This window comes from Puntigrus tetrazona, chromosome 8 (genome assembly GCF_018831695.1).
Source record: "Puntigrus tetrazona isolate hp1 chromosome 8, ASM1883169v1, whole genome shotgun sequence".
Taxonomy (NCBI): Eukaryota; Metazoa; Chordata; class Actinopteri; order Cypriniformes; family Cyprinidae; genus Puntigrus; species Puntigrus tetrazona.
In genome coordinates this window covers 16,342,913-16,369,371 of record NC_056706.1, presented here as the reverse complement: position 1 = coordinate 16,369,371, position 26,459 = coordinate 16,342,913, and the positions used below count along the sequence as shown (strand labels likewise).

General features: G+C 37.9%; 4 protein-coding genes across 4 annotated transcripts in view; 2 read left to right on the top strand and 2 right to left on the bottom strand.

Annotated features, from left to right (window-relative positions):
• Positions 1 to 600: 600 nt before the first annotated feature.
• On the bottom strand, positions 601 to 3,625 carry LOC122350058 (gastrula zinc finger protein XlCGF26.1-like). Its single transcript, XM_043246242.1, has 3 exons — positions 3,558 to 3,625; positions 2,985 to 3,132; positions 601 to 1,961 (listed from the first exon to the last, which is right to left on the bottom strand). Exons 2-3 carry the CDS (start codon positions 3,127 to 3,129, stop codon positions 790 to 792), a joined length of 1,317 nt encoding a protein of 438 aa, XP_043102177.1. The 5' UTR covers positions 3,130 to 3,132; positions 3,558 to 3,625; the 3' UTR covers positions 601 to 789.
• A 1,802-nt stretch (positions 3,626 to 5,427) lies between these two features.
• On the top strand, positions 5,428 to 15,464 carry setd1bb (SET domain containing 1B, histone lysine methyltransferase b). The gene is made up of 18 exons (XM_043246367.1): positions 5,428 to 5,710; positions 5,801 to 5,946; positions 6,105 to 6,203; positions 6,594 to 6,858; positions 7,017 to 7,126; positions 7,239 to 9,239; positions 9,350 to 9,505; positions 9,596 to 9,683; positions 10,006 to 10,190; positions 10,304 to 10,394; positions 10,737 to 11,150; positions 11,494 to 11,712; positions 12,487 to 13,632; positions 13,760 to 13,923; positions 14,248 to 14,373; positions 14,547 to 14,666; positions 14,757 to 14,894; positions 14,982 to 15,464. The coding sequence occupies exons 1-18, from the start codon at positions 5,668 to 5,670 to the stop codon at positions 15,153 to 15,155; spliced, it is 5,685 nt and encodes a 1,894-aa protein (XP_043102302.1). The 5' UTR covers positions 5,428 to 5,667; the 3' UTR covers positions 15,156 to 15,464.
• Positions 15,465 to 16,633: 1,169 nt separating this feature from the next.
• hpdb (4-hydroxyphenylpyruvate dioxygenase b) lies at positions 16,634 to 21,615 on the bottom strand. The gene is made up of 14 exons (XM_043246369.1): positions 21,113 to 21,615; positions 20,995 to 21,021; positions 20,710 to 20,772; positions 20,240 to 20,344; positions 20,088 to 20,130; positions 19,926 to 20,008; positions 19,737 to 19,826; positions 19,328 to 19,431; positions 19,075 to 19,152; positions 17,988 to 18,150; positions 17,827 to 17,898; positions 17,615 to 17,737; positions 17,309 to 17,425; positions 16,634 to 17,145 (listed from the first exon to the last, which is right to left on the bottom strand). Exons 1-14 carry the CDS (start codon positions 21,113 to 21,115, stop codon positions 17,035 to 17,037), a joined length of 1,182 nt encoding a protein of 393 aa, XP_043102304.1. The 5' UTR covers positions 21,116 to 21,615; the 3' UTR covers positions 16,634 to 17,034.
• Positions 21,616 to 24,877: 3,262 nt separating this feature from the next.
• LOC122350700 (GTPase-activating protein and VPS9 domain-containing protein 1-like) overlaps positions 24,878 to 26,459 on the top strand; it is a 30,991-nt gene continuing 29,409 nt past the window's right edge. Inside the window, 1 exon segment of the mRNA XM_043247379.1 lies at positions 24,878 to 25,062. The gene's annotated coding sequence lies outside the window, so the exon portion shown is untranslated.

The following is a 26,459-nucleotide window of genomic DNA, read 5'->3' as shown; positions in this document are numbered from 1 at the left end:
AGGTCGCTGTTTATAATATTATTTGACATAAAAGTATGTGATATATTTATTGTACTTAGTTACTTAAACATACATGAGTATTGAAAGTGCAAGCAAGTAAACACATATGAAAATAGCATATATATAAATATATATATATATATATATATATATATATATATATATATATATATATATATATATATATATATATATATATACACACACACAAACACATTTCAACATAAAACATTTCTGTAAACTGCATCTGAAGTGGCATCTTTTCTGTGTTCCATGAAGGGCTCATTCTTGTTCCCTATACCTTGAATGGTTAAAGGATGTAGGTAATGGGACCAACATCCTTCAGTTTTTTGAAGCGCCCATCATCACTGCATCACCTTCCTCTGCCCACGTGGAGGCGACATCATCATGCACGCATAGAATCTGTGAGAAGGATTTTAAGCATTTCAGTTTGATCCCTTAATATGACAGCCGTGATTGACTTCTGATTGATTATTTTGATAGGATATTAAAAGAAAAGTCCCTGCATTGAAATAAAAATTGCATTATGAACAGCTGCCTCACACACACACATACACACAAAAATGCAAGGACAGAACATCCTAAACACATTTTTATTAATGTTTGTCACAGAGACTTTGGAGAAGATGCAAAGATCAGCAGCTTTGCATATCACCATCACATGACACAAGCACCTCGAGAGTCACCTCTCACGATGCCGAAACATTTCTTTCCAGAAACAAAATACATTTTTATTATGCTCATCACAACCAAACGGCCTCAGTCTTATTAGAAACTACTCGACACACTGCAGTTCTCTCCAGAATGAGTCTGCAGATGACTTTTCAGCTGTTCTAGATACACGAAACTCCCCTTACAGTGAACACACGCGTACGGCTTCTCTCCGGTGTGAATTCTCATGTGAATCTTAAGTCCTCCGCCGAAAGTGAAGCTCTTTCCACACTGAGGGCAGGAGTAGGGCTTTTCTCCCGTGTGAATCCGCAAGTGAACCTTGAGGTTTGCTTTGCATGTACAAATCCTTCCACAGTGATGGCACATGAAAGGCTTGTTTCCTTTGTGAACATTCACGTGCTGTTTAAGATGTTTCTTGTCTGTGAAACTCTGCCCGCACAGCTGGCACTTGAAACCATTGTCTCTTTTGTGAATCTTCACATGGGTCTTAAGGTCTCCTTTGAGTCTATAGCTCTTTCCACACTGAGAGCAGGAGAAATGCCTCTCTTCAGTGTGAGAATTTTCATGCACTTTCAGCTGTTTTTTGTCTGTGAAACTCATCCCACATTGAACGCATTTCAGACTATTTTCTCTCATGTGAATTCTTATGTGATTATTAAGGTGTCCTTTATGTATGAAAACCTTTCCACATTGAGGGCAGGCGAAACGTCTTTCTCCAGAGTGAAGTTTCACGCGCTGATTCAGGGATTCTTCATGTTTTGAACACTTTCCACACTGATGGCACTTGAAGGGCTTCTCTTCAGAGGGAATTATCACACGGTCTTCTAAAGGCATGAAACTTTTTCCACACCGATGGCACGCTGAAGAGTTCTCTCTTGAGTGACTTCTCATGTGTGAATTAAAGGTGTCTTTATCTGTGAAACCCTTTCCGCACTGATCACATTTGACGGGTCTTTCTCTGGCGTGAATCTTCATGTGATGCTTTAAGGTCTTGCTTCGGGTGTAACTCTTTCCGCACTGATCGCATGTGAAAGGATTCTCGCCATTGTGAATTCGTATGTGGACTTTAAGGCTTCCCGCAGAACCGAAAACGCTTCCACACTGATGGCAGGGGAAATAACTTTGGGATTCTGTCTCCTGCACAGGTTCTTCTGACTTTTCAGTCTGCGAGCCGAGTTTTTCACCTGTCATGAAATAATGGTTCTCATACTGCTCGTTCTTCTCCATTTCATTCAGCTCGTGACTCTCCTCTTTAAGCGGCATCAGGTCTAAAGTGAAAAAGCAATATTAAAACATTCAATTTTTTACATTCTACATTCTAAGGTTTCTATTTGCAATGTGTGCTAGAAGAAGACACAGACATTTACTACCAACAAAATATTAAAAGACATTATAAATGAGAGATACATTATTTAATCCAGAGATTTTTTTTTTTTTTTGCAAAAGTACCCAGTTAGTGCACTTTAAACAGCATGAACTGACTGACAGATTTTGTTGCTTTCAGTATATATACCATTCATAATTAGATTATTTTTCACACTGCTAAATACTGGGAGTGACAATCATACATAAGTTTGGATTTAATTGGAATTGCAATGAATGTCAGTAACAGCTTAAGCAACAGATGAGACAAAGCAAAAAAATTGTGTGCATTAAGTCTAAAATAAGAGTAAATGCAGACTAATAGACATTCCACCAACATTTTTTTTACAAAACTGGTGGGTTTATTTTCATAACACCGCCCAAATGTATATGAAAGATTATAATATATTATAATACATAATATATTTCTATAAAGTGAGGCAATTCCAACTTTGCAAGGACAGTCTGCTGGCGCTTCTGGCTTTTTTTGTTTTCCTGTCTAAAGGATTTGCTGTAGACCATTCAAATGAGAGTTGAGGAGTGCACAATAGTGTTTTTTTAATATATTTTAATATTTTTTATATAATAAAAAAGGTCCTTTACTTTTTATTATATACTTAAACTGTCACTGAGAACAATTAAATTTTACTGGTTTTGGTAATAACTACTTAAATTTGTCTTGTAAACTGCCATCTCTCTATAGAAAAACAAACAAACATGTTTTACAATGTGTCCATGGTGAATGATAATGACATTGCAAAGGTAAGCAATAATAGCACAATTTTTTTTGCAGCCAATTATCTCTACATTATCTTTACATGACCACAATTTTTTTATCTCAATTGTTTCGTGTTATGATTTTAGTAAAGAACAACTTATATTTGTAAAAATAAGCATACAATTTACATAATACACATATGGGAACCAACCTGTTTGTTCCTCGGCATCTTCAAGTTTCACTCGAAACGGCTCTGAAATGCTCATGTCTTCACTCTCTTTTTTAATAAACGCCATCTTAATAACAGTGGGCAGATTTCTTTCAGTAGCAGCTTTCCCCCTGTATGTTTGGACCATTGACTGTACAAATAATAGAAAGAAATATGATTTTAGACAATTACACTGAACACACATAAAAGAGATGAATTACACCATTAGTGTACATGTAACACTTTATATATGATATATGTTACATTTATATATATAAAATTAATACAAAAGCAAAAACGTGTATTATGTTCCCCATAATAAATCAAATCATGAATGTTTGTAACGACGTGAGTGTAAGTAAATGAGTTTGACTAAAAAAGCGTATGGTTTCATATTTATTATTATTATTATATTATTATTATTATTATTATTTTGTATTGATATGGTCTGAAAACGTAAAGCAGTAATTGGAAAAGCATTTCCCAATACAATGAATTGATTAATTTCTTATTACTTGTTAACTACTATACATAGATTTAAACCCCATTAATACATCAACGTTCAAAAACACAAACCTCTGTCGAGCCAGACAGGAACGGCGCAGCCTTATGACGTCTTCTTCAGCTTCATCTTCTTTTCCAATCTTCATCTTCTTTTGTGTTTAACGGCGAGTCGCATACCAGCCTTTAGGTGCACAGCGCCTCCTGCTGCTCTGGAGTGTGAAAATGATTTCAGTCTAGACTTACGACATTTAAAACACTAGTTTTTATTCACTTCAGTAGCTTCAGTAGCGATTCATTTCTGATTCTTCTGATTCATTCTTTTCCTGCTTATACCTGGGACAAATTAATATATCATGTTCTACTGTTTACTGTACTTGGTTTCATATAATCCTGTACTATGTTTAGCTAGTATATAAAGATGTCTTAACCTCAGGCCAAAATAAAAGTCCTGTCTGCACAGAGTTCTCAATCTAAAAGCTCTCTCTCTCTCTCTCTCTCTCTCTCTCTCTCTCTCTCTCTCTCTCTCTCTCTCTCTCTCTCTCTCTCTCTCTGTCCCTCTCTCTCTATATATATATATATATATATATATATATATATATATATATATATATATATATATATATATATATATATATATATATATATATATATATATATTAACGTAGTATAGCTCTTCTTCAGTGATCACCTAACTCTTCCTCACCTGGTAAGTCCATCTCCGTTGGGAAGAATCTCTCATCCTGTGATCACGAGAGTGTCTTCTTCATGAGTCTGACTCTGGGTTTCACTACAGAGATATGAAATACAGATTTATGGTAATTTTATAAAGCGAGAGACACATGTCAGTGCTGCCTTTATTACCTCAGGTACCTCCATAAAATTCTAATGCAAATAGGATGATAAACATTTTCATAAAGACACTTCAAACACTCCTAACTTTCACCGTTTGCGTCATTAAAAAAATCCATAAGGTTCCATCTTTCATGCTGCCATACTTAACAGGAAATACATATCTAGCATCACTTTGCTCTTCATCATAGTATTGTGACTCAAGTCCAAGTCAAGGAACACAAAACTTATTGTCATAAGTGTCAACATATGACACATAAGATTGTTTTGTGGTCACATATGGTCTTGGAGTTGGATTCGAGCCTGTGTACAACACATTTAACAAGGTTAAAAAAGAAATAAACAAATAAAAAAGAAGATAAGGATTTTTGACAAGTATTTACATTTTTGAGCTGATTCCTCTGGAGCGTCGTGCCTGATCAACACATCAAGAAATGGACCAGTATTAATCTGGACTCCACATCTGGACTATACTGAATATTGTAATTGTGCAACTCTCTTTTGATGTTTTGTTATTTTTGTATCACAGTTAAAATTCAATAAAAATATTAAAACCCCATTTCTGTCATTGAATTGAAGCATAGGCCTTAATCAGCCAACTATGACAAATAAATAAAAAAAAACTATTTCCAATTTAATTATTTTAATTATATTATTATCTGACTGTGCTGGAAAGTACCTATATTTCCCATTCCCAGGATATTTTATTCTTTAGGGCAGTTAATGATAAGTTGTAAAGTTTAAGCTGTACCGTCAGAAATGAGTTAAATCATATCTAACCAACCTGCTCCTGAGTTTTAATTTAATTTAGATTAACTAGCAGACGCTTTTATTCAAAAGAAAAAAAAACGTACCTAAAGCCTAACGCAGTACACATAGCAAGGTTTATTTTAATCATATAATAATAATTTTAAAAAAAGAAAATAAATAGAGCTAGCTTTAAATGCTTTTCCTTTCTGTAATAGAAACCATAAGTGTAAAATAGAACCCTAACCCAAACAGAGCAATAAATACATTTAAAGCAGAAAATCTGATTCGAACCTAGCCACAGGTTGGGTCTTAGAGCTAGTTGCACTAACTAGACAGGCCTGGTTGAAGTGAGACCGATAGGTGTTTTTATTCGACGGCTCCGCGGTGATCTTCTTCGGCCTCGCGGGTGTGGCGGCAGGTTCCTCCCACCTGTTGCGCTGCGGTGATGCGCTGCTCCTCCTGGGAGACGCGCCAGACCTGCAGCGCGCTCCGGAAAACAGCCTCCCGACATTTACAGGAAACATCCTTTTAATCGGCGTCACATGAAGAGATATTAACTAACATTGTACAATGACTGCGAATCATGTACGAAAGCGTCGAAAAGGAGGGTCAACGGAAAGATAACGGTAAGACGCACATTTGCATCTGTTAGGCCTGCCTGTGCATCCATCGGTGCTTCCGTCGTGTAGAGACTACTTTTCGTTTTTTCATTTTAGATGCGTTAGTCAAAACCGGTAGTTGTGATCCCCTGGAAGACGCATCTTCAAACTGGAGTTCTTACAAACTTATTATCGATCCGGGGTTGAACGGCAGCAGCAGTCAGAAACTGTACCGCTATGATGGGCAGCACTTCAGCGCACCGGTGAGTACATCTGTTTCAAGCAGAACAAAGATATCCTACTAATCTTGCTCATTTATAAATCCTAATAATGATTAGTTAACGAACCTAAACGATCTATAGTGATATTTGCACACTATCGTGTTGTTTTCCACATCGTACAACTAAACTGTTGTCTCCAGCATCCTGAGTGTTTCCCTGTGGATGTCATACGAGATCCCAGAATTCCACGTTTTTGGACAAAGTTCAAAGAAGCAGATCTCCCAGTGCCCAAATTTAAGGTTTGTACTGATCACAAATTGATAAAGGTGTATCCCCATCACATTGGCTTTCATTGTGTGTTTAAGGTCTTGGATAATTTTTTAATGTTATTTTATGACATACTTTTAACCATTTTTGTTATTCTTTATATAATCTAGTTGATCTGGCCTATAAATTGCTGGCAGATATTACATATTTATCCCTCTGTTATTACAAAGTAAATGTATTGTGATCATCAAAAAAAAAAATATATATATATCCACTCCAAGAATCTTAGAATCTAAAAATTAATTAAATGTAATGGTTTTATTCCTGCCCATTAAATGTATGATGTCTTAGCAATTGCAATTTTAGATCCAAATCAACATGATGATATAATGCAATATGTCACTAAAGCTCTATTTTTTTAGGTTGATGATGATTACGTTGGAGCGCCAAAGGAGCTGACATTTGCGAGGCTTAATGACAACATTAGAGACGGATTCCTATCTGAAATGTGTAAAAACTTTGGGGAGGTTCAAGATATAGCAGTTTTATACAATCCAAAGAATAAGAAGCATTTAGGAATAGCGAAAGTTGTTTTTGAATCTGTAAAGGCTGCAAATAATGCAGTAAAAAACCTCCACAACACTTCTGTGATGGGAAATAACATCCATGTAGAATTTGACCCCAAAGGTAAATACATTGCCACCTCTAGTTTTGTTCTGTAATGCCTTATCAGTATCTTCTAAATAAAATATTTCATGAACGTGTCAATGCAATCTGTTTTAATTACCACATTTAATGTATTTGCATGCATTACAAGATTCATGATCTTAATTGATTGGTTTTAGGTGTGAAGAGGAACCGATACTTCCAGATGCTTGTTAGTGGCTTATATACACCTTTTACTCTTCCTGTTGGAGAAGATGCCTGGGGTCCCCAGTCACCATCCTCATTCATTGTGAGTACAAGTCCATAGGCAATAGGCATTGCTTAACACATTCTATCTATTTTTGGAAACCTTTCTAGATTTATTGTTTTAGTTTATTCATAAGTATCTTTCAACATTTCAGGAGTATGAACCACTGAAGAAGCTGACATACACATTATCATCATCCTCAATATGTAATGGCTCCCCTTCGTGGGATTGTTCTACTCCTTTGTCCATGGATACCGCCTACTCCAGCATGCATCAGGACACACCCAGTAGCTTCTGGCAGACCCCTCAATACCAAGATACCCCCTGCACCCCTTCTTTGACTCATAGTAGACCATGCACACCAGCTCAGTGTGACAAGACCCCAAATGAATCAACAATGATAAACAGTGTCTCCAATACCCCTTTTATTCAATCCATCCCAAACATCTCACAGCTTCAGCCCGACCATGTGACTCAACCAGCCTCAAGCAAACCTAGCATTATTCAAGGTGCTGTGCAAAACTTTTGGAAGCTAGGTGGAGCTCCTTGTCAAAATGGCAGCTTTTCAAATAGGCAAAGAACTCCAGGATGCAATTCGCACCTTAGCAACCATGTTCATAGAGGACACCGGGCCAGACCTCTTGAGAGCAAGTATCAAAATGCATATAACCGTAGGCCACAGCACCACTATATACATAGACCTGTATATAGGGGAGCTCAGTATCGCTCTGGATCTATGGGCACTCAGTTGCCTTTTAGAAATTGGCAGGATGCTCCAAGCACACCGTCCCATTTGGATAGGCTCACGGGCCAAAACTTTACTGGCTCAATCAAGGGCCTCAGTGTTAATCACAGATCTGTTGGTGAAGATTCTCCATCACTTTCTAATTTGGATATACTGCCTCAAAAGGCTGTCGGAGTGGATGGTTGTCACATTTTTCCTGATATACAGATTAATGTAAATAAGTCAGAAAAGAATTTGAATTGTACTCAAGAACCCTGTAAAACAACCCATGAGGTGAACCAAAGTCATTGTCTGCCACAAGACCGGTATTCTCACTCATATTCCCCAAAACCGTGTTCTTCCTCTGAAACCACAGAAGATCATTCAGAGCCTATTGTGGACTGTCCATCTCCCGAATCTGAATCTCCTGCTCTGGAATCAAAGCCTGACAGCCTGGACTCTCGCATCCAGATGCTTCTTAGTGGTGGAAGTCCAGTTCTGCCTCTTCTGAACCACGAAAGTTCAGACTCAGAGACTTCAACTACCGAAGAGTGCAATCCAGGCTATCTTCAACCTTCTCCCAAAGCTCCCAGCCCCTCTCCTTATCGTATCACAGATGTCAACATAAACTGTGACCAAACATCATCTATTGGGAGAAATAATGACTCACATCCAAAAGAAAGTTTATCTGGCATTGACGATACAAGTCTCCCTTCACTCAGCGATGTGGGAGACCATGATCTTTCAGCAGCTAAGAAGCCCAAGGTCAACTCAAGTGAAGCTGAAGATACTTCAGATCAGCCGTGTAGTATACCAGTGATCTGCAGTAACAGGAGCTCTTTGCCTCCAACTATTCCTCAAATGCCCCCACCTCCAATCCTTATATCACCATCTGCTCACTACCCCTCTCTGCCATCTCCTAATTTCCCCTCAAAACTGGGTCCAGCTCCACCTATAGCTCCATTTTTACCTGGACACACTATGCTTAGTTCTTCCTGCCCGTTGTACCCTCCTCCAAAGATCCAGCAAGTCTGTAGGTCACCCAGCTGGCAGGGTAGCCAAGTACCTCTTCCCATTCCTACTAGAATAACACAAGGGCAAACTTCATTCTCACCTCCCTTCCCCCCTCCAACTTTCAATTTCCTGACTCATCGCCCACCATACCCTTCCACTGGGTGTTCACCTACAATGTTGAGGTTCAGAATACCTTGGCCTCCACCCCCCATGCCCAAGTTTGACCCCTCAGTACCACCACCGGGGTATGTCCCTATGAAGGAATCACCCCATAAGGCAACAGTGGATGGAGTTCTAGCTGTTGTTGCTTCAGAGCTGCGGGCTATCGTAAAGAAAGACATACATCGCAGGATGGTTGAGATTGTGGCCTTCAAAGCGTTTGATCAGTGGTGGGATGATAAAGAACAGGCAGCTAAGGTGGGAATTGCTTCTTATTTCAGCTGTAGCGATAAACTGTGTAGTGTCAATCTATATTTCCATTACCATTTCAACATTGTTTTCATATATATTATGTTGTACACATCTAGGTGTCCACTTCAACTGTTAAATCAGGAGAAAATAAAGATACAATGCTCAGAGCAATAAAGAAGAGCCTAAGAACGGGGAATGCAGGGGTGGAAGGCTCCATATTGGGCACAGGGAAAATAAGTCTGCATGGTGGCATCAAACTACCATCTTTTAAGGTAAAACTTAATGCGCTTCTGTATTGCCTGCACTATCCTAAAATTTAGTTTAAAAAAGGTTTATGATTTTTAATTTGTGTTTATGCTCAGCTAAAGAGGAAGCAACCATTAACTGAGGCTTTCGGTGATGTCAAAAAGATCTGTCCTTCTCCTGGTGTTGAGCACGCGGAGGATGAAGGTTAGTTTCACATGGTTTTATAAAAACCCATGATGTGCGAGTGTGGAAAAATGATCAGTTTTCTTTGGAATCCTACCATTTTACCTTAGAGATTAAAAGATGACTGTGACTTTATATAGTATCTTCCGATTGTGATTGTGACAATGGGTCTTTATTTCTTAATCTTACCATTATTTCACAATATCTTTTATTCTGAGGTGGAAACATGCTCGCATAGTTTTCTAATATTATACAGAAATGTACTATATGAAGTTTAAATTCTACTTGCTTTTAAAGTAATCTTACACAATGATGAAATATGGATACAATCTTTATTTTAAAGAATCCGTGCAGCAATCAGCCATAGATAATGTTGAAGAAGACGCAACCAAAAAACCAAGTGAAGACACTATGGTGAAACGGAGACATTCCAGACCTCTGGCATTAGATAGTGAGGAAGAAGAAGATGAAGAGATTTTTGAAAAAGCAGAGAATCAACATTCTGGGGAAGCTCATGTGTATGATCAGGTATTGTTTCACTTTGGTAAAAAAGATGTACTTGTACAATATTTAAGTTGAAATTGTGACAAATTCCCAGTCACAAATGGACACGAGTTTCATGTTTTCATTGCATTTTTCAGAAGGGTGATGAGATGAAAGCTAATGAAGTACGTAAAGATGAGAAGAGGGATCTTAGTGATATCATAGAGGATGAAGATCATTCAGAAACAGGTATTCGTTAATATCTATCTATCTATCTATCTATCTATCTATCTATCTATCTATCTATCTATCTATCTATCTATCTATCTATCTATCTATCTAATTATTTTCCACAAATCAGCACTTCTTGAACAACAAAAAACATATTAGAATGTTTTCTGAGGGATCTTGTTTCACTGAGAGCTGGAGTAATGGTGCTGAAAATTCAGCTTTTGCTGTTACAGGAATAAATTACATTTTAAAACATTCTAATATGTAAAAGAAACCTTTTTAAAAGTTGCTGCTTTTACTGTAATAATTATACTTTCACCATCTTGTATGAAATTTATTGTATGTTTTAATATTTTTCAGATTCTAACTCAAGTTCAAACTCATCTGCTTCTAAAAGCCAAGGATATAACTCCTTAGCCTCTCCAGGAACTGTCTTTGACTCTTCAGCTTCTTCTCCATCTGTTAACTCCCTAGTTTCCTCCAGATCTGTTTTTCACTCCTCAGATGACAGAAGTGACGATTCCTCAGACTCTCTTTCTTCTAGGGAGGACGATCAGTTGGATGGTGGAAATTATTTCCCTGAAAATCCACATCAGGACAGAAAAATAGAAGAGACTATTTGGATTTCTTCAGATGAGGATGAACATGAAAACCAGGAGATCATTCATGATCCCATTTACTCGTCTTTTACACAGTGGGAAGACGATCTTGACCCCCCTGTGACCCCGTCTGCTCCAGACTTAGTTGATAGTGATATGGACCATGAATTATTCGGTAAGTTTATAGATTTTCTGGTTTAACGTAAATCACAAATATATGTCCACTAGAGGTCACTGTTTAGGCAAGACATGCATCTTTATCTGTATTGTTATTTTTTTTAAAGAGATGATAAATAATAATTTAATCAGAGTTTTAAAATAGGAATTTAATATACAAATATATACAGTCTCAAATTATTATTTACAATATATTACAAACAGAATGTGTGTTTTTATTATCTTTGCATCAGATGTTTTTGAGAAGTCTAGTTCTTTATAGTTAGAGCTAGCTTTCTGATCTAACTGGTGTAGCATGTTAGATAAATAATCAGTGTTAATTTGTGGTTCGGCTCTTGCAGATATAGATCCAGCTAACACAGAAGACCCAGAAGAGGAGCTGAGCGTAAGAGTTTATATGCAAGGTCTGAAACTACCTGAACCTCTCAGATACACCTTACAGGACCCAGTTAAACACTGTTTAACTAACAAGCTAAAGCTCCCAGACCCAGTGATATTCTTCTCAGACCAGGAATCAGAGCTACCAAGCCCACCGTCTCCCACATACAGAGGATTGTCAGGTATGGTTTTCGCTTTACTGATCCTTTCATAGCTTCATTTAATGCACTTTTGTCGACAGCAGGATTACACAAAATATCCAAATTAAGCCAATAAAAGGAAAAGGAAGGAAAAAACAGTGCCTTACAACTCATTTATGACATTTGATTTAGATTTTCTAATTGGTACATAAAACGTAAAAATGCACAAACACAGACATGTAAATAAGTAAAACTTATCATTTAACTATTTTCTTTATATAGTAACTGATTTCATATTTGTCTGACTATTGCTATAACTTCTGTGTCAAAATAATAATTATTATGTTATTATATATTAAATATTTTATCTATCTATATATATATATATATATATATATATATATATATATATATATATATATATATATATATTTACATTTTGCAATAATATATAACAAACGTATAGCGCCATTAGATGAAATCCTATATTAATGTACAAAAATGTATCCTATACAAAAATTAATCAATAACTAGTCAGGCTTTTGCAAAATAGTCAAGTAGTAAAATTAAATTTACATGCAAAATATTTACAGTGTAGGCTGTTATATTGTGATTTCCATTATGCAGTATTACTGTCATTTTGGATGAATCAACTGTAATTTCAAGCTTTTGTTTTGTAATCTTCATTATTTCAGCCATTTTGCGTTTTATTACTTACATTATATTTGCATATTTGTATTGAAAGACAATTAACTAAAAAATCAACAGTTTATCAAGTAGTTGTTATTTGCAGAATCTGTATTTCTCTGATTTCAGATGATTTGGAGACACAATACACTTCAGATTCTGAGGACCAGAGAGTCATTACGGAAAGACTGGAGGATTCTGAGAACCTCAGACCCATCACACCCACTGGATCCCTGTCTGACAGCGACCCTGAAATGGAGCTGGGACGGCGAATTTCACCTCCTACTATTGAGGAGGTGGAGCTGCCTCACACACCTGGGGGATGTCTGGAAATGGAGGAGACTGAGGATCATATTTTACCTCCAGGACCACCTACACCACTACCACCTCCTCCCTCTCCCACAGGCATCCACAGATTTCCTTCATCGCCCATTTACCACTGTCCTCCTCTCTCTTTCTCATACCCCATGTATGAGGAAATACCAAAAACACCAGGCCGGGTCAATGGTCCAAGACAGGTTTATCACTCTGAGGGAATAACACCAGTGGGATTACTGCAAGAGACCTCACTGAGAATGGGAAGCCCCTGTAACCCCATTCTGTCTCCATGTGCTGACAGCAGGATCCCGAGGACTCCAGGGAGAGACATGTCTCCATCTCCACCCGTACGAACACATAGAGACCTGTGGGCCAGTAGACTCCATCATCACAGCTCTGGTTTTGCACAGTCAGAGGTGCAAACTAACCATTTTAGTTTAAATAGGAGTCATGCACCTCATATCTCCTCACGTCGAACAGCTTGTTTAGACACGGCACGCTTGAAAAAGCGACGAGAGCGACTTAAAACAAGAAGACGAATGATTGAATTACAGCGGACAAGACAATACACCAATACTGATTCAATCTTGCCAGTAAATAATATGACAACAAAATCTTCAGTTTTGGAGCCTTTGGATTGTGTCTCAGATGTTAGGACGGAACAAAAGCCACCAGAAGCCTCTAGAGAGACGCGTTCACTAGAGGACAAACTTCAACAGAATGAGAATCTTCAGGATTCTTCTTATGTGTGGAGAAGGTGGAGAGAACCATCGTCTACACGTCGCCTCATTTTCTCTCCACGTTCTGAGAGAAGAGAGAAGCTGGTCCTCCATGCCGTGTGGACGAAGGGGGTAAACGAAGAGGAGATCAATCACCTGAAGGCCACCTATGAGAGGCTTGTGGTGGAGGATAAAGAATGTGATTGGTTGAACAGGACACGCTGGATCCCACATCCTCATATCCTTTAACACCTAATACATGTCATAGTCACAGTACTTGATGTATTTTTTATCCAGTGGACTAATGTGTTAAAATGTATTCATATGCATGGTGCTCTGTTGTTTGTTCCTTGATTCTGTTGCACCAACCAGCAGTCCTGATGACAAGCCAAGAAGATGGCAGGATGGAATCAGGAATCATGTGACAGGTTGTGCACGCAGTGAGGGTTATTACAGCATCAGCAAGAGGGAAAAGCTACAATATCTCAAGGACGAAATATCCGCTTCAGAAGAGTTTATTTCAGATCAGGTGAGAAAGAAAAGAGTGTTAATGTGTAATGTGTAATGTGTGAGTGGTAATCGAAAAAGCTGAATTTAAAGCTGAAATAATAATTTGAAATAAAATTTCAAAAGCCTAGAAAAAATGGTTTTATTTCATCATGACCATCATGTTATGACATATTCCTGCATGTTGTGCAGTTTGACCAGCGTACTGTCATGAACAAAAACTTTGTGTAGTATAAAGTCCAAGATCAAGATGTTTTCATGAATATGACATGTCTTGAAAGTCATGACTTAATGCACCTTTAAACGTCATTTACAGTAATGTGAGATTATGTGCTGATCTGTGCAGGGGAAAAGTGTGCCAGCTCAGATTCCATCTTCATCCAGATCTGGATCAGAACTCAGAGCAGAACAGCGCCGCCTGTTGTCCTCCTTCAGCTGTGACAGCGACCTCCTGAAGTTCAACCAGCTCAAGGTGAGAGCAGCTCTCCTAGGGCTAACGACAGCATGACACCTGCTGGAATCACCAGAAACACTAAAATCCTCCCTGCTATCTTGCTACTTTAGTTTTTCTTTACATTTTTTTATATGGCCAACAAGGAGTGTTCTGTAAAGATGTCCAACTGTAAAGATGTTCCCTCTTTACAGTTCCGTAAGAAGAAGCTGCGTTTTGGCAGGAGTCGTATTCATGACTGGGGGTTGTTTGCAGAGGAACCCATTGCTGCAGATGAAATGATCATTGAATACGTAGGCCAGAGCATTCGACAGGCGAGTTAAAACATCAGTAATATATTTTCAAAGCTATAAATGTTTAGAAAATTTGTTTATTTTTTATTTTGTTCAAAATTCTGCTTGCAGGTGATTGCAGACATGCGTGAAAGGCGCTATGAAAACGAAGGTATTGGAAGCAGTTATCTGTTCCGGGTCGACCAGGACACTATCATTGATGCAACCAAGTGCGGTAACCTGGCAAGATTCATCAATCACAGTTGCAATGTAAGTAACTAGTCAGAATACATTGTCAATATTCTAAAGAATTATTTTTGTTGTTTAGTGTTCATTTATGCAATTTTCCTTCCACAGCCAAACTGCTATGCCAAAATCATCACTGTTGAAGCTCAAAAGAAGATTGTCATCTACTCTCGGCAACCTATTGGTGTAAATGAAGAGATCACTTACGATTACAAATTCCCTATTGAGGATGAGAAGATACCCTGCCTGTGTACTGCAGAGAACTGTAGAGGAACCCTCAATTAGACAAGGACTCATCTTGCACACTCAAAGTATTAGCAGTAAACATGTTTCAGTTAACATGAACCTGTTCTTTCAAGTCTGTGAGGAACAAGGGGTTTTTCACAGGGGCAAATAGAAATCCAACATTTAGGTACATCATTTCCAGGAGATTTTATTTCGTGCATGTTTAAATTTGGAAAACGTCCAGAGCAAAAGGGTCAGGGCATATTTAAAGCTCACTGGTGTTTTTCATGATTTTAATTTATTAGATTGTTAAAGTTAAATATGCTTTCATGAGTTGTATTGTGAAATATAAATTTAAATAAAAAGTATATGTATTTTTCCAAATAAAAGTTCTTTCTGCATGCTATATAAATAACTTTTTAAATGCATTGAATTATTGAACACTTACACATTTTGTAATGATTACAAAATACTTTTTTTTTTTTTTTTTTTTTTTTTTTTTTTTTAAATAGCTCTTGCTTTCTGTGGTGCAGTGGGTCCATGCCATGAACTGTGCTGGCTGATTGGTCGCACGCTACTATCCAGTGGAAACAAGAGCTGAAACTTAAACCCAGCTTTTCTGGAGACCATGCTCGTCTAGTGATGTGTCTCTCTGGGTTTATGTAGCCAAAACCTGATGAGGTGCAGCTGTGGCCGATCAGCCGGTGATGGGAGCGTCCGGGTGCTCCTTGTTGATTACCAGAGCAACACTGATTGAGTCTCGGGATGCTTGTTACACTAGTAAACTAGTAACGCTACACATTATCAACAATTAGCCTATGTTGCCTAAATTAGCCTAAATAATGTTCTTTTTTGTTTTAGTATTTTAAATTACTGTGTTTTAGTAATTACCCTATTTTCTTACAGGGGAGGCTACTACAACATTGCAAACAAGCTAGAAGCTGCTAAGAACCACATCATAAATTAAGAATTAAAATATTATTATGTGGTGTGGACTGCATGGATTTCTTCTTTTTGTGTAATGTCACTCAAAAGTTGCTAAAAGTTGGCAAATACATTTTACAAATTGATAAGTTTCTTGCTAACTTGAAAGCTTTTGAAAGAAAAAGCTAAAAAGCTGCTAGGGTAGTCTGAAAGTTGCTCAATTTAGCAACAAATTTGGTTGGCAACACTTGACCAGTGCTATGATAAGACTAGCATAACATTGTATTTTGAACAAAATAGAAAGAAATACTGGACATTATGAGAAAAATACATGCTGGACTTCATGTATAGAATACATGTATTCATAGTATATAAGGGTTTTTAACTTTGGTCCTGGAAGGCTAATTTTCAGAAGAGTTTTGCTCCAACCTTGATTAAACACCTGTGCCTGTAGCTTACTATCTTTTCTGGTTCAGGTGTGTTTGATTAGGGTTAGATCAAAATTTTGCAAGACAGTGGCCCTCGAGAACCAGGGTTGAGAAAGTCTTTTATATAGAAATGAATTGCGACTGTCGCTGTCGACTGCTGTGTTAAAAACACAGAAAAAGGTTTAATTCTCATGAAAGGAATCCTTTTATTGTGTTTCATTTCCAAACATGATGTGACATTAAATGATGCATACAGTAGGCTATTACGTGTGAAAATACAGGCTATATAAAATTTCAACAAAGAAATCTCAAGAAGAAATTTTATTTCCAAAAATATAATTTCCGCTACCATATTATAATAGTATTTCCTCCACGTAATGTTGTTAAATATATAATTTGAGATATGATGGAAATTAAAAGACCTTCCATGAGACGGTTTTTTTTTTCTAAAGGTCCACAAGGTCTGTATTTGTAGTATTTGTAATATATTGGCACATGCTTAAAAGCCAAGCAAAAAGTAAAACACTGGAGAGTTTACTATGCATATTTCAAAATATGCTGCCATGCATTTACTATGAATAGCCAATTCAGAGTTTCTGTGATGAGCCATTAGGTGTAAGGATGGTGAGGTTTCCTCTGGCATGCTGGTCTGCTTCAATTGCCTCAAACAGAGATTTGAAATTTCCAGCACCAAACCCCTAAAACAAGAAAGGAACGTACTGTTATTTACATTGTCTCCACATAGTAAGAAATGCATTATGAGACATTTTCAGGATAGTTTTAATCAGTTAAATGCAAATTTATATATGATGAATGCTTGCTCTGAAACAATTCATAAAATATTTGTAGATTATTGCTTACTTGATGGTTGTGTCTCTGGATAACCTCCAGAAACACTGTCGGTCTGTCCTGTACTGGTTTGGTGAAGATCTGGAGTAGGTAGCCATTGTCGTCATAATCCACCAAGATTTTAAGTTCCTGTATAAACAATGCCATAATATTTTCACATTCTGCTACAGACTTGCTGCAGAAATGTGCATTCATATGGACTTTTAGCTTGCCAGTAACTCTACTCTTTCCTTTTTCAAAATGAAGACTCTGCATTGCTCCTCTGTCTTAATAGTGAATAAAACACTTTGAACACTTAAACTGAAAATATGGTCTTACCTCCAGTATGCTGATATCTTCAGCAATTTTGACTTTGGAAAATGTCAGCTTCTCCCTGAGCTGCTGATAATAAGTGTCAGGCACTGACATGAACTCCATACCACGCTCCTTTAGGTTACGGATCTGAATGACAAAACTTTTTCAGCAAGCATTCACAGAAAACAACATCTCTATTGATGCTGTAAAACCTCTTATTGCTGTGGTTTACTCACCGCTGTGATAATGTCGGAAGTGTTCATGGCGATGTGCTGTACCCCTGCACCGCCATAGTACTCCACATACTCCTAAAAGGAGAAGAAATAGTCAGATGAATATATGTGTGCTTTGTATAGATGAATGTAAGTACAGCAGATGTCATGTCCAGAATACATGCCTGAATTTGGGACTTGCGTTTCCCCATGGCTGGTTCATTAATTGGCATTTTCACAGTTTCTTCAAAGTTGGCCACCACTATGGAGCGCAGCGCACTGTAATCAGTCTGTAACTGCTTGTCATCTACAGACCAGAATCTGTGGAACAACAGGTTCCTCTGATACCTTCATACAAACACACACACGTCAATTTAACACACGCTGATGTAAAAAGCAATGACAAAAATACAAGTGACAAGGGATCATCTGTAAAATGAATAGCAACAGTGACATGGTTAGAGTCATTAAATGTTTATATATCTAAAAATTCTTAAATTTCATTTGTAAAACAAAATGACTTATATAAATCATTAATAATAAAAATAAAGTGTTTTTTTTGCCTAAAAAGCCAAAAATACTGCACATATATATATGCATACATACACTAAAGTATTAGGTTTTATATATATATATATATATATATATATATATATATATATATATATATATATATATATATATATATATTTAATACTTTAGTCAAGTGAATGTATCTTGGTTTAAAAAAGTTTAAGAAAGAGCTAGACATGATGGGATGAGATGGGGTCTGGTTTATATAATTTTGCTATTCCCACCCCTCACCACCCTATTTTCCTCCTTCTCCCCCTCCTTGCTGTGTCTAACTGTCTCCAGATGGTGTCTCAGAAAATAATTCTGCTGAGTCATAATTACAATGGTGTTTTCTTGCATAATAATCAGTCGTCCACTACCACTGACTAAAATACAACCATCCTGTCTGCCGTCTCCCGTCTCCATCTATTCTCTCTGAGACTCTCTTCTGATCTTTTCCTCTCTGTCTTAACTCCATCCTCACCATGGAGACACACTAATGATCACTGGGGAGGGGCTCTTGGTGTACTCTGACTGGATGGGACGAATAGGGAGTTTCCCCCTAAAGACTTGTGCTGTTCTGAGAGAGTATACCTTCGTGACTTCTTTTATGCTTTTTAGTCTTAACAACCCTGGCACACAGAGGTCTGTTGCTGTCTGCCTGTTAATATTTACAATTTTTGGAAATAGTTCAAAAACGTGTTTAGATAAGATTCATACCACTCCACTATTGGCACCATCTCATTGTCTGGCTGATTTCCGACCACATGGTCAACGAAGTCCAGCTTCCCGCTTGGCCTGTGAAAGAAAAATCAGGCTAAGAGACAAAAAATGGCACCGATAGAAAACAATCCAAGTGTGATCTGAGATAAGGTCATCTTACATAATAAGACATGAACGCATCATTTCACCACTGAACAATTCATTGCTCATTGTTTGAATCGTTATCATAGAGTTTGAATACTACACTCACAATTTTGCCAGGAAAGGGTCACAGAACAGAGGAGCATGGAATCCTGGGAGGAAGGTCCCTTTATATCCTGCCCGCTCTATAAATGTATGAGTGGTATCACCATACTAAAACAATGAGGAAAGAATTATGACAAAATGTAGATTTAAAAATCGCACACACACACACACTCACACACACACACACACAAACACACACACACACACACATCCACGTAAGATTTATTCTATATACAGTAAACCATTAACATAATAAATATTTACATATATTTTGGATATATTTTATAATATTTTTATATATTTGAAACGGACAAAAAGTATATAATGCCTACTGTAAATAGTGATAAATTTAAGACATTCTTGCTAAATAAAATTATTAATTTGTTTAAAAACAATAATGACGTGATCCATACTGTCTGCAGCACTGCCAGCTTCACCCTGCCAAATTTATCCTCCACAAAATGAGGCTCTTTAACGATGATGGCACCTCGTTCTCTAGCTTTCTGCAGGACAAATCAAGAAGGCAATAAGTGATTAGTGCAAATAGTGCCCAGGGAGCACTTTTAAGAAATAAAACACGAAAGGAAACAGTCAGGATTTACCTCTACCAGGAAGTCACAGTTCTCTACAGTGAAAGCTACATCTTTAACGCCATCTCCGTGTTTTATCAAGTGATCTCCCATCTCTGTTCAGCAAAAGGACAAATTATTCAGTATGACAGACACTTTCTGGAAGACTCTGCAATGCTCATATACAAGTCTTACCTTTATTACCAGGATTCAAGGCAGAGGTGAAGACATAAATAATCTACAGGAAATAGAAAACGTGTATCAGAGAACGTGTTCGGAAGCTTCTTCGGAATGCATTGAATGTTAAAGGAATAAAGAAGACGAACACGACACAATCTGACTCTCACCTTCCCTTGCTTCACCACATGAGACACAACATCACGACTGCCTGTCTCCAGCCCGCGATACGCCAGGGGCTCAAAACCCAGTTTGTTACAGTAATAAGATGCTGCCTGGGATGCACAATATCACATTTCAATTGCAAATTTAACATCTGTACCTATGTATTTTTAATTTAAAACCTTTTTAGAACTATTCAGCACTCTGATGCTTTAAAGTGAATCTATGCGGACATGTAGGCCTACCGTTTTCTTTACTACATGTATAATAAGCTACTGGCACCATCTACTGGCGAGATCTAAGGATTGCTCAAAATGTCTCAATGTGGAACACATTATGAGTGGAGGATGGTGGTTTCTGCAACTGCATGCTTATTTCTCCCACCCCTGAAAAGAGCCAATAGCATCTCCCTCCAGGACACCTCCTCTAGTATTCAGAAACAAACTACATCTATAAACATGCATTGTTAAAGAATTACCTGTTTGGCATTTCCAACCCAGAAAGTGATGTGATCAAAGCAGACAAACTTGCCCTGCTCGTGCTGTTGACAAAAAAAAAAAAAAAAAAAAAGATTACAGCAATGACCATGTTTTGCTTAATTTTTTGGATGTTTTTTATTTCAGCGAAGAGTCATCTCTAGAACTCGTTTGAATAAAGTAATTACGTTGCCTAATGAGAATCACAAGTTCAGAATGCAGATGGCAGTGAATTATTAGCATATTAGGAGAAATAAGTGGGCAAGTTATTAAAAATATTGACCTACCTTTTCACCTTTGTCAGTGTAGGATGTCTAAAGAAAAAGAAACGAGAATCGAAAGCGTGTTTAAATTGTTTGGACAGTCCGTTGGCAAATCAAAGTCGTCTTAAAAAATAAGTCTTACCATGTTTTAGTGGTTTTTGAAGGCAGCTTCTTCTTGGTTCAGTGGTAGAAATGAGGAGAGGTGAGCGCAGATGCTGCAGATGTGAATTTGTAGTATCTGAAACTCCACCCACCGGCGCTCCAGAGAGAGAGGAGGAGAACAGCAATCAAGATGCTCTACTGTTCAATATAAGTTACTATTTCAATATGCTGTCAAGTAATAATAAAATTAGCTTAATATATCATTATTATGATACTAAAACTACAGCCTACTTGCAGTTTCTAATAAAGAGTAAGTATCAATAAGTGCAATCTCTAAAAATAGAAAATCAGTCAAATATACCCTAAAATATTAGACTTTGGTCTCTTTTATAAACTAAGCTGTGTTTTTGAGTGATTTTCTTTTTTCATGTTTTGTGAAGTTTGTCTACAAGAAAAAGAGGAGGCACACAGTTTCTTCAACCCTATTGGCCAGCCGAGTTGCCTATGTTGTTCACCATGTGAGTATGCAAGACCAAACCACTCAGTTCTGTAGTCGTGAAGTTTGTCACTTTTTTCTCTTTAAACTTAAACTCATCTATTGATGCTCAAAAGGAAATACTAATTATGTTTAATTACATTAACCTTTACTAAATAACTACATTTCCTTCCTTCTATTTAAACGTACACTACCATTTCACCAAACAATTATTGATGCATTTAGTTATTTTAACTTCATTTTAATTAAATTAAAAGATATTCGCTCATTTCAATATGGTAACAATTCACGCAAATGAATCTAAAGAACTGCAGTGTCATTCTGACGCCTAAAATTCAAACTCCTCCCCGTCACTCCCCTTCCAACAAGAAAGTGCATCTTAATAGTAAACATCAGTTTTTGTGTTAGCCCCACTCCCCCATTTTGAATAGTTTGCAAAATGCTTTTAACCCTCTGGGGACTTCATTAACACTGTTTGAGATGATGCTGAGAACAATGCTGATACTCCGGACAGTTATATCAGGTGTGATGTAACTTATATATAATTATTTGCATTCAAATTACTCATTTACTCACTTTTATCCAAAGCAACAGGAATACAAGTGTTTTGCTTAAGATAGATAGATAGTGTGAATCACTGTTGTGATTGTAGTGTGAAACTTGTACTATGTATTCTCAGAAGTCCAAGCCTACTGAGAGCAGATATTTCACCTTACACATACATACATTTAAATGAGCAGATATGTAAGTGTTTGGGGAAAGGTGTTGGTGCACATGAAGTATGTTTCCCGAGAGAAGAGTGAGCGACAGGCTGTAGCCAAAGCTGATTGGACAGCTACAGTTCTTGAGGGAAATATATTTCTTGTTGTGTCTCTCTTAGCTCAATGTGATCTCAACAGAAGTCATAAGAGAGCTCGGAGGAGAACGGAGAAACAACAAGATGAAAAACCACGAGACGAGCTATAAAAAGATCATAAAACAAGCGTGAGGAGAGGAGACAAGTAAAGAAAAGAGGACAAATAGAGCCGAACACCATGAATGAGCGGACGGCAGAAAACCCAGCCATCCTGGAAAAGTGGTTGCAAAAGAGGAGAAGCAGAGAGGACAAAGAGAAGGAGGAAATAAACATGCAGGTTGAAGCTGTGGAACATGCAGTTCACGAAGAAACGCTGGAGAAGATTGAAACAGCAGAGGCACTTACAGAAAAGGAAAAGCAGGCTAGAGCCCGTTCAGTCTTCTCTTTGGTGAGGAGTCAGATCAGAGCGCAGGCCGGTTTTGATGGTCAGCGTATGGGAATACTGGATGTTGTAAACCAACTCACCAAGGAGCTAGAGAAGAACAAGAAAGAGCAAGAAGAACCCGTGCGCACAGTTGAGATCAGCTCGTCTGAGGAGAAAGCAGTGGATCAGGCAGCCCAGAAAGAGACTGTGGAAGAGCGGATCACAGAAAACAGAGAAAATAGTAAGGAAAGAGGAGAAGAGACATGTGCACACTTGTTGGAGGAGATATTGTTGAACTTGGAGTCATTAAAGAAAGATTTCAGAGAGGAGCTCGTTCAGCTTCGCCATGAGATGCAAAGCTACACGGACCGAGCGCTCTGCGGCCTGGAGAGCCGCCTAACTAACATACTGAAAACTCCCTCTGCATTTCCAAGAAACCACACAGTCGATTCCTCGGAGACCAAAAAGCACAGACCTCCCAGCATGCCTCCTCCGGGGACATGCAGAAGACGAGCACTCAACCGCACAATGACCACTATCACCCCTAAAACTTGTCTGCCTCTGTCTCTGGGGCCTCGCTCCAACTCGGAGCCACTGGGGGGCTGGGGGACTGAGACTGCCAACAGCAACGACGCTCAGATGTTGCCGAGGAGAGACGGGGCGCTAAGTCGTCCTCCTGGGCCACTGCCTCCTGCTCTGCCTCCTGCACAGAAAGGCAAGAAGGCTTTGCGAAACAGGACTCGCGTTGGTAAGCCAACATGAGGTCTGTGAGGCCCATCGGGGCAATTGTTCAATACGAACGAGAGATAAGGAGCAGAATGGTGTTGTTTGTTGAAGACCTACAAGAAGAATTCTACTAAAAGACTCTCAGAGAAAAAAGGAGGTGGATAGTGTGTATAATGCTGATTTTATAGAATACAAGATGAAGTACAAATTCATTTCTAAATCTGTTTATAGTTGTATCCCCTAGGTGCTATAATTTTACGATCACACTGCACAAAATGATCACTATCACTTTTTAAGGATACTACTTTTTTCAATTTGTGTCCAACTGTATTAATCAAATGTACAAGTGGTGCAATTTACTGCACATTGCAAACATTTAATTGGTAATAAGTTGTTTCTATATTGATTATTGTTTTTACGATTTTAGAAGTTTAATCAAAAAGGTGATTTTTATAAGTGTAAATTTGCCTTTTTTAAAATTTACATTAAATAAGGATGTTATTTATTATATGTGCAATGATATTGTGTGTAATAAATAAATTAATGATACCGTTTCATTCGTTTGTATTGTAATTAATTTGTGTACATCTGCTTACAGTTCCACGTGTGTTCATTGCATTGCACATTGTATTTTTTAATTGTAAAAATTTAATAACATTTAACCTTTTATATAAATATATCAAATATATTTCTAGGGTTTTCCTAGAAAATCCCCGTATATCAGATTTAAACACCGGACAACTGCACAAGTTATTTTCAACAGTTCTCTGTGATCCCACACAACTGGTTGAAAACACAATAGCAAGCCAAAGACAACAGAACAATAAAAGTGGCGTATGTTGTCCTTGACATATCTTTTCCTACATGTGCATCCCTGTGCAAATAACACTATTATTGTCTCATCAGAAACAAAAAGGGAGTCATATCTAGAAGATGTACAAGCCAAACTCAACTCAATTTTCCACAAAGCATTCCTCAAAGCATACCACAAAAGAGAGAATATTTTTCAAATCACATGCTGGCAGCGACGCCTACCGGTCAAAACTCTTTAACATCAACGATTATTCCAATTTCAAGCGTACGAGTGAAATTAAATTAATGAATACATGAATAAATATATTGGTGAAAGAAAACGGTGATCGCAATTACAGAGAACAAATCACATATACAAAACAAAAACACGTTCAGAAATTCCACACACTGCAGGTCCGCTCACGTTTCCCCCCATTCATATATTTAAATATGTCTCAGTATACTTTTTTGCATTCATATTTCCTGCGAGTAAATATTTGTGCATATTGTGGGGGGAAAAAAAGATCTGCGCAGACCCGAAGTGCGCATGCGCGTGGCGCGCGTCCCTGTTTGATGACAGCTGTGCGCTGTGGCTGTTGCTAAAGGGAGGAGAAAATCTCACGACGGAGGGCTTTTTTATCTCTTTCATTCGCAGCTAGGACCTTTGGAGGACTGGGAAGAGAACTAAACTGTAAAACCCACCCATACCAGTCGCGACTGAATTCTGTACTCCACATCCAGCCGTCAAATTAGTCGGTAAGTCTGTTGTACGCTGGCTCGAGCTGGTTTGTTAATGTGACACTTTAGCGAACTGAGCGTTAGCTGATTGTTGGCCTGCTTGTCTCGGTCATGTTGTCACCTTTTGTTTTTGAGGCCGTTTGTTGCCAAATCAAGCTCTTAGGAACGCATTTGGCTTTCTAGGTATATCGTTACCTGAATGTGGATTTCAATACGCCGCAAAGCGGGGTATTTCATTTGGACTCGCGCTATAAAACACGATGATTCTTCGCTGACACCGACTCTTGCAGCTTTTGTTGTTGTCATGCATTTCTCATTGACAGTCATACCGCTCTGTTAGTGGTAGCTACGGGGCATTATACGACAATTTAAGGGCCTTGGCGGTTTGTATCGTTTCCTTTTGAATGCGAATCGCACCGGGATTTTGTTCCTGTGATCTCTATGTATGCTAATGACTCACGTGTGATTGACGTTGAGCGTTTCCCATAGTTAACGAAATCTGGTTTTGTTTCTGTGTTAGATACGACGTGCTTAACCGTGTTTGACAGCGACGTTTGCCGAAAATCTTTCAATTCAACGGTCTGCGCACTGGCCGCTTATTTCCCGACGTGGTTATTTGTCTGGAAATATGTGACCTAACTATGCCTAAAAGTAGATGTATTTAACGCCTTTTCAGACATGGTCATTTGGTGTGTAAAATGAAGGGGGAAAAAAATTAAATGATGCAATGTAACAGAAACCCGTCGTGCAAATCAATAATTTAGTAACCTAATTAAATAATGATCACAGTGAAAAGAAATGTAAATACAGGTGTGCTCATGTCAGTCGAATCCAGATCATTACAGTCATGTCGATATTCAGATCAGCAGCACAATTGTGAGTTTAGTATTGCTTTTTTTTTAACAGTTTTAAGTGAGACATTAGTGTTGAGTTGGCCTCCGAAAAAGCAGATCAACTCGAACCCTACCCTTCCATAATACACCTCAACATTACATTAACATCTGATGGAACCAAGTTCCCGCCTAATTGTTAATTTTTTTGACAATCTGGTTTACTCGTATGTTCCTCACAATAAAGTATAAAAAGATATGCTTTCACTACTACTTTTTCCATTGTGACTTTAACTGCCTATGCAAATTATCCCAAAATAGGCCTGAGCACCAAGCTTTGCTTGTCGCCATGTTACACAGAAAGACATTTTTTTTTCTGACAGTCCCCTTGGTGCTCACTGGAATGCTCTGATTAGACGTAATTACCAGCAAATAAAAAATACATTTGAATGGGTTTTTTTTTTGCGTATTCTTGCTCGGTTTCAGAAAAGCCGGTCTTGTTTCTCTTAGAAGTCTGCCAAATCCTAGAGCGCTCTTGTTTTCTAATCGCTCAGCTGTGTGGCTGGCACAGGACGGACTGCTTTT

Coding starts and splice junctions, on each gene's coding strand:
- LOC122350058 (XM_043246242.1), bottom strand. CDS start 3,129: ATGGTCCAAACATACAGGGGGAAAGCTGCTACTGAAAGAAATCTGCCC. Junction 1,962..2,984: donor AGATGCCGAGGAACAAACAG/GTTGGTTCCCAT, acceptor TTTTCACTTTAG/ACCTGATGCCGCTTAAAGAG.
- setd1bb (XM_043246367.1), top strand. CDS start 5,668: ATGTACGAAAGCGTCGAAAAGGAGGGTCAACGGAAAGATAACG. Junction 13,633..13,759: donor ACGCTGGATCCCACATCCTC/ATATCCTTTAAC, acceptor ATTCTGTTGCAC/CAACCAGCAGTCCTGATGAC. Junction 13,924..14,247: donor AAGAGTTTATTTCAGATCAG/GTGAGAAAGAAA, acceptor TGATCTGTGCAG/GGGAAAAGTGTGCCAGCTCA.
- hpdb (XM_043246369.1), bottom strand. Junction 20,131..20,239: donor ATGTGGTGAAGCAAGGGAAG/GTGAGAGTCAGA, acceptor TATTTCCTGTAG/ATTATTTATGTCTTCACCTC. Junction 20,009..20,087: donor CTTGAATCCTGGTAATAAAG/GTAAGACTTGTA, acceptor TTTGCTGAACAG/AGATGGGAGATCACTTGATA.